We start from the raw sequence: 10,290 nt of genomic DNA on the forward strand, positions 1-10,290 counted from the left end.
AGTACAGGGTGGGGGGTGGGCGATGACGGGGGGTGGGGGGCTGCCCCGCTCTGATTCCTGGGAGGCAGGCAGGAGCTCTGCCCGAAAGGGGCAAAGCCTGGAGAGTCCCTGGCAGAGGTGGGGGATGGCGGGATGGGGGGTGGGGCTGGGTTAGGGGCTGCGGGGAATCAGACTCTGGAATCGGACCAGCCTGGGGTCCAGACCTGGCTCTGTGTGACTGTGGCCAAGCCACATAGTGACCAGACAAGAACTTGGTTCCATTCCTTGCAAGTGCTTGTGGAATGGGTGCCTAAGGTCGTTTGAAGAGGATGGGAGAGAGAATTTGTAAACCGCAGAGCACAGGGCAAAATGAGGGCTCAATGACTGGTGGATCTTGCTACCATTACGGGAGCTTGGGGGTGTGTTGAAGGTGCCAGAGACGCACGAAAGGGGGAGCCAAGCAGTCAGGAGGAGTCAAATGGGGCAGAAGCAAATGGGAGAGCCCTCTCCAGAAAGTTGAGAGTTGTTGGACCGCACCCCAAGCCTCTGACCTCTCGGGACCCCCCGGTTCCCCATCTGAGACCCAGGCAGCCCCGCTGGAGGACGGAGCTGGGTGCTTCCCCGCCCCGCCCCAGCTGCGAGTGGGACCACCGTGAGGGGGGAGCACACGGCCATGATGCCCGTCAGAGGGCCAGCAGAATCAGGTGGTCCAGCTCGGCCTCGCCCGGGGCGAGGGGGCCAGGGAGCCGTGCTGGCCCCTCTGCTGGCGGTACATGCGGCAGAGGCTCAGGGTGGGAGCTGTTGCACAGGACGATGGCGGCCACCAGGGGGCCACCAGGCTGGCGTAGGCCAGCGAGCGCAGCCGCCGGGCTCCGCGAGGCGCATGCGGATGAAGCACCAGCTGCCGGGCAGTACTGCTGCGTGTTGGCCCAGGCCCAGCAGGGCAGCGAGCAAGAGGGTGCAGAAGGCTAGATGGCGGGCAGGGCCAGGCGGGCGCAGCGTGGCTCCGCCCAGCTCAGCTGCTTGGCACACTGAGGTGTGTTTGAGGGGGTGCCAGAGATACGAAAGGGGGGAGCCAAGCAGTCAGGAGGAGTCAAATGGGGCAGAAGCAAATGGGGAGAGCCCTCTCCAGAAAGTTGAGAGTTGTTGGACCGCACCCCAAGCCTCTGACCTCTCGGGACCCCCGTGTCGGTGTGTTTGAGGGGGTGCCAGAGATACGAAAGGGGGGAGCCAAGCAGTCAGGAGGAGTCAAATGGGGCAGAAGCAAATGGGGAGAGCCCTCTCCAGAAAGTTGAGAGTTGTTGGACCGCACCCCAAGCCTCTGACCTCTCGGGACCCCCGTGTCCCCATCTGAGACCCAGGCAGCCCCGCTGGAGGACGGAGCTGGGTGCTGCCCCCCCGCCCCCCGCCCCAGCTGCAGAGGGGACTCACCGTGAGGGGCAGGGAGCACACGGCCATGATGCCCGTCATGAGGGCCAGCAGAATCAGGTGGTCCAGCTCGTCCTCGCGGGCCCGGGGGCGGGGGGCCAGGGAGCCGTGCTGGCCCCTCTGCTGGCGGTACATGCGGCAGAGGCTCAGGGTGACGGAGCTGTTGCACAGGACGATGGCGGCCACCAGCAGGGCCACGAGGCTGGCGTAGGCCAGCGAGAAGGCGCAGCCGCCGGGCTCCGCGGAGCGCATGCGGATGAAGCACCAGCTGCCCGGGCAGTACTGCTCGTGTTGGCCCAGGCCCAGCAGGGGCAGCGAGCAGAAGAGGGTGCAGAAGGCGTAGATGGCGGGCAGGGCCAGGCGGGCGCAGCGTGGCCCGTCCAGCTGGGCGTAGAGGTAGGGGTGGCTGAGCGCCAGGCAGCGCTCCACGGCCATGGCAAAGAGGATGAGCGTGGAGGCCAGGCCGAAGAAGGTCATGGCGAAGGCGAAGGCGTCGCACAAGGCGGGGCGGCCCCGGGCCAGGCCCAGCAGCGAGCTGTTGCGGGCGTAGGCCACGAACACGGCCGGGCTCAGGAAGCAAGTGCCCAGCAGGTCGGTGACCGCCAGCCCGGTGACCAGCACGGCGAAGGCCGAGGGGCGTGACCGCCGCCGCGCCCCCAAGATGCCCAGTGCCAGCCCGTTGCCCACCACGCCCGCCACGAACATCAGGGTGCTGGTGGCCGGGCCTACGGAGTCCCGCACGTAGGTGAGGTTCCTGCAGGAGTCGGCCATCCCCCTGCCTCCCGGTGCGGCGTGGACTAGAGGGGTCCCCAGGGGCAGGTGGGGGTGGGGGTGAGGAGGAGCCGGGGCGGCCCCTGAGGCCCACTCAGATGCCCACCGCCCTCCCCATGGGCCACCCCCAGTTCTTGTATGTGCGGCTAGCTGTCCGTCTGTCTGCCTCTCCTCTCTCCCCCTCTCTCTTTCGTCCTTCCCTCTCCCTAGTTCTGTCCTTCTCCCCCCTTGCCCACCCCGTGTCCCCGTCTGCCTCTCCCTCTCTCGCCCCAGCAGCCCTCTACCGCCTCCTCACCGCACCTCTGCCTTCTCTCTCAGTCCCCTTCTCTGTGCCCTGCTCTCCCGTCTGCTGGCTGTACCGGTCTCTGGTCTCTGCGAGTCAGCTTCTCCCTACTTCCCTCCCTCCTCCCTCCTCCCTTCTCATCTAGCCTGCTCGCCCCGGCTTTTTCATTTCCTCCCGCTGCCCCGCCTTCCCTCCCCTGCCTGTTCCAGAGGCCCCCCCCCTCCCTCCCCCCTTGCCTGGCCAGCTCCCTCCAACTCCCCTGCCCAGTGCAGCCCAGTCCGCCTTCTGCCTCCCCTCCCTGCTTCCTCTGGTGGTCCCATCCCTGAGCCACCTGCGCTTCCCCACGCATAGGTCTGTCCCCTTCTCCCTTCCCCAGCGTCTCCCAGTGGCCCTGCATGGGGATCACTGAGTCATCGCACCCTGCAGCACACCAGGACAAGACTTGAGGGGCACAGCTGACCAGTCCGAGAGGCTGTCTGGGGGTGGCCTCTGGGATCTATTCTGGGCTTCAGGCCCCGGGGTTAGGACATTGCCCAGGGATTGAGAAACGACCAGGAAATTCCTCCCTGATGTAGTATTTTTCAGGCACTACTGAGATTTCTGTTCCCCCCGGACACAATTCACTCCTTCCAGAAGGCTGGGGAAGGAGGTGGCCCGGCTAGAGAAAGAATGCCAGTCCCTGGAGCCTATCCCCGGGCGGAAGCCCATCCACCCAGCGGAGTCTTGGGAAGAGGGATTCCAGGGAGGAGGGCCTTGGTGTCTAGCAGTCTGTCAGGGACAGACCCCAGGACTTCCAAGAGCATCAAAGGGGAGTGCCCTCCCACCCTCTTGCTTCTCGCTCCAGCAATCCCAGGCCCCAGGCCAAGCTCCGGAGACCTTGACTTCCAGGAATAGTATTTTGGCCCCAGACCGAGTTCAGGACTCCAAGATCACTGTCACATCCATCTCTCCCGCACCTCCCCAAACACACCCCCAGCCACTCTCGGCCCCTGTGCTCAGCCCACATGTCCCAGCTGCCCACAGAGCGTCACCAGCCCAGGTCCCACTGAGTCCATGGCTTCCCATGCAGCCTCCCCACCCAGAAGGGCCAGAGCCCCTCTCAGACACCCCTTATTTTTGAGAGAGGCAGTTTAAGTGCAGAGATTCCAAACTCTGCAGCTCACTCATTTGACTCGAGCTCCTGTCCCCATCCCACCACCTCTTTGTGGTGTGATGACCTGGGTGAGAACGAGAAGCCAGTGGGCCTCAGTTTCCTCATCTGTACAAGGGGGTAACCCCAGCTTCATGGGCCAGGCAGCCAACCATGGCCATTGGCCCGTACCAGAGCCCTCTTTGTAACAAGGAGAGCACGTGCACACATGTATCATGTCTGAGGCCAGGAGGGATGCTCCCGATCCCAAGGGCTGGACGTTGGGGAGCTGCAGACTTCCCCTCTCTGTACCCAGGCCCCTCGGTGACCACAGCTGCCTCACCCCTTTCCCCCTCTCCCTATCACCCCTGCGCAGCCGGCATCCCCAGCTTCCGGCCTCAGCTCCAGCCATACCGGGGGCTCAGAGAGGTGCCTGGGCGCATGGGCCTCCGGCCTCCCGGCTCTGCGGTTCCCCCCACCGCCCTGTGCTCTGCAATACCCAGGCAGACCAGAGGGAACGCAGGAAGTTATATCATATTAATGAGGGATGATGCCTGGCGGGTTTACGTCCTGTGGCAACATCAGGGGAGTTGGGGGGCGGGGCGGGGTAGCTCTGGTTCCTGGAGCCTCCCTCCCCCTGGCTTCCTGTCCCCACCAGGGACCACTGAGCATTCAGGAAGTCCGCTCTGCTACCAGACCCAGTGTGGCCTCACGCACCCTTCCCCCGTCCAGGCCTCAGTTTACCCACCTGTGCCCCTGGGGGCCGGGAGCCCTTGCAACCCTGGCATCCCGTTGTATGCTCCAGGGCAGGTGGGGGTGGCAGCGACTCTAACGAGTGGTCCCTGGGGCTGGTGTCAGCGCTGGACCCCCTCCGCTCACTTTCTGGGTACCCTGGCATCCTGCCCAGCTGTGGCCACGTCCATAGCAAGGGCCACAAAGGGTTCCTCTTCCCTCAGGTGCCTTGGGATGAGAGGTCACCCCTGCTGGGCTATGAGTGGGCGGCTTCCAGGGCTGGGGGTGGGGGAACTGTGGGAAGAAACAGCTCAGGGAGGGTGAATCAGCCTCCCTCCTCTCCCACGGCTTGAACAGGACTCAGACATCCCCAGAAGGACCGTGGACAGGGGCAGAGGAGGGAGGACAGCCCAGAGACAACTGGGAATGGCCAGCACAGTGCCTGGGAGGGGAGGGAGACGGGCACCCAGGAAGGGGTGCGCAAGGGGCTGTGGTGGACACGTGAACGTCAGGCGTGATATTAGTGGGGCCTGTGTAACTGAAGTGAGCATTTAAAAAAATTTTATTTATTTATTTATTTATTTATTTATTTATTTATTTATTTATCCTAGGCAGGGGGGAGGAGCAGAGGGGGAGGGACAAGCAGACTCCCCACTGAGTGTGGAGCCTGACATGGGGCTCGATCCCACGACCCCCCAGATCGTGACCTGAGCCGAAACCAAGAGGCAGACGCCCAACCTCCTGAGCCCCCCAGGCGCCCCCTAAGTGAGCATCTTAGCAGCGTGAGTGTGTGTGCTCGTGTGCAGCGGGTGGGCATGGTTTTCTCGACAGCCTATTTGTACATCTGTGTCCTTTCCTGCATCTCGTGGTGGGTCTGTGCCTGTGTGTTTATTGTGGGCCCATGTGCTTCTCTATGGCCACGTCTCCCTGTGTGTGTGTGTGTGTGTGTGTGTGTGTGTGTGTGTGTGTGTGTTTGCTTGCGGAGGGGCTGCCTGGCGCAGGGGGAACAGAATGGCTTTGGAAGTGCCCCTCCACCCCTCACCCATAGCTTGCTGTGTGACCCTGGAGAATGACTTCCCCTAGCTCAGCCTTGTGCCTGTTGGGGTGTGGTGTGAAGAGTAGAGACACCCCTGCCTGCCTCCAGGAAGCCCTCACCAGCTGCCGGCGTGGTTATTATTCCTTCAGCAAACTCTCACCCACTTACTGTGTGCCGAGGGCAGGGGACGCAGAGAGACTCGGAGGGCCCCCCCGATGGAGGCACGGTCCCGCGTGGCGAGGAAGGTCAGAGCGGGAGCCTGGGCAGGCGGACAGGTCCTCCGCTGAGTCATGCGCAGGGCTGGGGCTCTCCCACGCCCGCTTGCTGGCCCGTCCTTCCACTGCCTGCCCAGGCCTGCATCGGGACCGGCCCCTGAGCTAAGACCCTGCTTGCCCAGGGCCTGACCTGCTCCTGACCCTGCCCTGGGAAGAGCTTGGCCCCAGCTTGTACCCCTGTCCATACACACACACACACATACACGCGCGCGCGCGCGTGCGCACACACACACGAATGAGCACACGCGTGCACGCACACCCCATCAGCTGCTCACACCTGCCAAGCCTACCTGTCCACCTGTGCCCTCCCGCTGCTGCGAGAAGTTGCTGGTGTACATCCTGACCTGTCCCTCATTGGCAGGTCCCAACAACCTCAGTCAGAGGCCATTTGTCTCTCCCCACCACCCTTTCCTACACCCCAAATGGGCCCTTGCCTCCCTGCCAGCCTCTGCTTCTGGTCCCTACGCCATAGGGCTCTACTCCTACCATCCCTGCCCTGCCTTTGCCTGGGCCTGGACCCCTCCCCTGGGATACCCCCCTTCTGTCCTTCAAGCCCCCCCAACACCTCCAGCCCCTCCTGAACCCTCATCCATCGGCGCCCACTCCAACCTCAAGCCCCAACTGGCCAGGTGATGTCACTTCCCTGTGCCTGATCCCATGTCTATAAAATGGGATGAACAGAGTCCTTTGGGGGGTTATCTGAGAATTAAGTGAGGTGGGGCTTCAGAAACAGGACTCCAACAAGTGATGGTTATAGCTGTGGCTCGGGGCCACCCCTCCCCCAGCCCCCCTCAGCAGAGCCAAGCACCGCTCAGAGCCTGTGCTGTGAAAAGGGCCCACAGTCTGGGAGGGGCGGCCTAGGGCCCCTCAGGGTCTGGGGTGAAGTGGGAGGGGACTGCTAGCAGCCAGCACTTCCCCAGGCGGTCCTCGCTCTACCTCTTGGCCTAGCTCCGACCCCAGAGCTGACCTCACAGCTGAGGCTGGCCGGAAAAAGAGCATCTGGTACCCAGAAGCTGATACTACAGTCATAGCCGCTAACAAGATTACCCAGGTTTGCTTGCGTGAATGCTGGTCACCCAGGACCTGCCCTGTCTAGCTCATCTAGCACCCGCACCCCTCCCCCCACCTCCCTCCCACACCTCCTCCAGGTAGACCTCCTTCCTGCCCGCCCTCCTTCCCCACACTGGCTCAGCCAGCCGCCTTGCTTCTCCTGACTTCCATTCCCCAAGAATGTGAAGGAGGAAGGATCCACACTACAAAGCCCCGAGATTTCAGGGCTAAAAGGGTCTAAATCACAGCAGTTGAGGCTCAAGAAATCCTTACACTCCTGAAGTGCAGAGCTCTGGATCCTAGCCGGACAAAGGAACAGGATTGTGGCCTCACAGGGTAGAAAGACTCCAGAATTCCAGCCCTCTGAGGTCTTGCGATTCTAGATTCCTCTGCATTTCAGGTTCTAAGATGCGAGGATGCTGGGTTTGAGAAATTCCAGAATCCTCTGGCAACTTCGTTCCCAGCATCCCTCCTCCCCAGCACCGCCCCCCCCCCAGCTCATCCTTGGCTCTCTCTGTCCCCGGTGTCCCCCGGGGCTCCCACAGACATGATGCAACTAGTCTGGAGCCAACCGAGAGGGGTGGGAGGCAGGAGGGAGATGTAATTACAGCTGCTCCGGCCTCAACCCTACAGGAAGCTCAGAGTTGGGGCCCAGGGGACCCTAATCCAATGTGAATAATGGAGCACTCGCCAGAAACACACACGGCCCAGTGAGCCGGCTCCATCCAGATCCAGGGGTCCAGCCCCCATTAGTCCCAAGCTGGGGAGCACAGGTGTTAGTCTGGAGAAAAGAGGAAGTGGGGGTGAGGAGATGGGAGGGGGTCTCTAACTCGGTGACCCTCCAGCCAACCTGGTAAAATGATTGACCAAACTCACAGCTCACCCAATCTGCATCTCATTTTCTTTTAAGATTTTTTATGTATAGGGGCGCCTGGGTGGCACAGCGGTTAAGCGTTTGCCTTCGACTCAGGGCGTGATCCTGGTGTTATGGGATCGAGCCCCACATCAGGCTCCTCCGCTATGAGCCTGCTTCTTCCTCTCCCACTCCCCCTGCTTGTGTTCCCTCTCTCGCTGGCTGTCTCTCTCTGTCAAATAAATAAATAAAATCTTTAAAAAAAAAAAGATTTTTTATGTATATATTTGACAGAGAGCAAGAGAGAGCACAAGCAGGGGGAGCAGCAGGCAGAGGGAGAAGCAGGCTCCCTGCTGAGCAGGAAGCCCAATGTGGGACTCGATCCCAGGACCCCCGGATCATGACCCAAGCTGAAGGCAGATGCCCAACCGACTGAGCCACCCAGGTGCCCCTGTATCTCATTTTCAACAGACATTCAAGGCATGGCACGTTCCACTGTTGAGAAGCCCCTGACTCAGGCCCCATGAGGAATAACACCTGGCACTCAGCCTTCTTAAGCAGGAGACATTAGGGCATGGTGGAGACTTTGGTGAGCTGGGAAGCCCGGGTCCCACCTCCTAGCCTATGGTCACCCTGAGGGGTATACGGGTCTGAGGTCACCGGAATTTGGGAGAAGCTAGAAATAAGGACTTTTAAGTGAAGGACTCCTATTTTTCAATTTGGCAACCAAGTCAAGAACATTTTTAAACATTATGTAGGCCAAAAGTAGAGAACCAAAAATAAATGAATAAATAAAAGACAAAATAAAATAAATAGAACTACAGGCTATAAATGTCCTGTGGGCCACCCCTGCGTGAAGTGGAAAACACAGGGCAGGAACCAGAGCTGTCACAGTCACCCCTGTGTCCCCAGAACAAAGAAATAACTGTTGAAGGAAAGACTGGTACATTAATTTGTCTCCTCTCCCTCTAGCCATGTTTCTCTCTCCTCCTGGTCCCCAGGTTTTATTACCACCCTGTCCCAGCTCAGATGTCCCCTCTTCCAGGAAGCCCTCCCTGACGCTTAAGCTGAGTCAAGCACTCCCTCTGAGCTCCCCCCACCCCCTCCCTGTCCACTCTGGGTCATCATTATCTGGGGATAGGTCTGTCTCTCCCACTGGATTCTGAGCCCCAAGAGGGCAAGGCCAGGGCTGCTGGTCACAGAGCAGGTACCGGAGGAAAGAATGAACAGCAAACAGAGATCAGTGCTAAAGACAGAGGTAATCCTGTGGCAGGGGGTGGAGTCATTCAGGGGGTGAGAAAGGTGGGATGGGCACAGAGGCCACTCAAGAGGTTCTGGGGTTCAGCGCTGGAGGCCACAGTCTTCACCCCATTACCTCTTAGCTGTGTGACTTGGGGAGTAAGGGACCTCCTTTGGCTCAGTTTCCTCATCTGCAAAATGGATACTATACAAGCAGCCAGCTGCCTTCCGGGGCTATCGGGATGATTAAATAATTTCAGGGTCGTGGAGTGCTCAGTGGAGGCCAGAGCCCAGAGTGCTCATTTCCTCCAGCACAAGCCTCTGCATCCGCACACCACGCCCCCCACACTCCCCAACACACTCCACACACACTCAGAAGGGAGGAGAAGGGACAGAGATTCCCCCAGGACGGCCCCAAGCTCTGGGCGTGCCTCAGTTCCCCCACAAGCACAGGTACCACCACAGTCACCATGTTTATTGGATCCATACTTTGGCAGGGGAGGGGTAAGCTGTCGGGACGACTCAGAGCAGGACGCAAAAGAGGCGCTTGTCGCGGAAGGGGTTCTCTGCGGCGGGTACTGGCGTCACCAGCGGGTCATCTTTGGCGTGCGTCTCGCAGAAGGCCAGGAGCTCGGCCGCCGCCTGCGACACCTGCGGGCGCCCGCGGGATGTCTGTCCTCCGCCCAAGGCCCCGCCTCCTGCCCGGGCCCGCCCCCAGCCTCCCCCCTGCCCTTCTGGCCACGCCCCCTGTCCGAGCCCCTCCCCCGGGTCCCGCCCAGTTCCGAAGGGAATCTTCCCACGGGCACCACCCCCAACAGCGCCCGGTCCAGACCCCAGCCCCGGAGCCCCCGCCTTCCTCCCACCCCCACCCCGCACCTTCAAGCGGTCGATGTTCACCTCCAGCTTCAGCTGTTCCACGGTCTTGCGGGCCTCCGCGATCTTGGCCATGTTGTTGGACATGGCTGAGGGCGGGCAAGACTTTAAAAGCCAGGAGGGAGTGGGGGACTGAGAGGGTTAGGCTAGGGCAAGTCTGGGTCCCCAGGTAAGGGTGGCAGCGGTAGTGGGACCCGGATATAGGGTTGTGGATGGAAGAGCGTACGAATGGGGTGCCCAGAGGTGGAGAAAGGGACAGGAAAACAGAGAAAAAGGAGGAATCAAGAGACGTACAGATGGGGGACCAAGAGTCAGGCCAAAGGAGGGACCAAAGAACAGGGAGGAGAGGTGTAAGGAGAGATGGTGGAGGGGCACATAAGATGGGGTACCTAGAGTCAGGTGGAGGGAAGGACAAAGAGGGGAGAGGGAAGGCAGGAGGGAGGCACAGATGCAAGGCCGTCAGGCAGGTGGAGGGAGGGACCGAAGAACAGGGCCACAGGTGCAGGATCAAGAGCCAGGTGTCCTCAGCCCCCAGGGATAGAGCAGGAGCCAGGAGGGGGGCCCTCCCCAGGCCAATTACCGGTGGCTCCGGGGAGAACAAGGAATTAAGATCGCGGCGGGAAAGGCTCAGAGGGGGCCTCA

At 61.0% G+C, this 10,290-nt stretch overlaps 2 protein-coding genes across 2 annotated transcripts in view; both read right to left on the minus strand.

Annotated features, from left to right (window-relative positions):
• PTGIR (prostaglandin I2 receptor) overlaps nt 1–2,353 on the minus strand; it is a 4,984-nt gene extending 2,631 nt beyond the window's left edge. The window contains exon 1 of the mRNA XM_008684629.2: nt 1,411–2,353. Within this exon, the coding sequence (XP_008682851.2) occupies nt 1,411–2,178 (768 nt within the window). The 5' untranslated portion in view covers nt 2,179–2,353. The remainder of the gene's footprint in view (nt 1–1,410) is intronic.
• Nucleotides 2,354–9,297: 6,944 nt separating this feature from the next.
• GNG8 (G protein subunit gamma 8) lies at nt 9,298–10,290 on the minus strand. Its single transcript, XM_040633054.1, has 2 exons — nt 9,652–10,290; nt 9,298–9,426 (listed from the first exon to the last, which is right to left on the minus strand). The coding sequence occupies exons 1-2, from the start codon at nt 9,733–9,735 to the stop codon at nt 9,298–9,300; spliced, it is 213 nt and encodes a 70-aa protein (XP_040488988.1). The 5' UTR covers nt 9,736–10,290.

Source organism: Ursus maritimus, unplaced genomic scaffold, assembly GCF_017311325.1.
Source record: "Ursus maritimus isolate PB19 unplaced genomic scaffold, ASM1731132v1 scaffold_19, whole genome shotgun sequence".
NCBI classification, from domain to species: domain Eukaryota; kingdom Metazoa; phylum Chordata; class Mammalia; order Carnivora; family Ursidae; genus Ursus; species Ursus maritimus.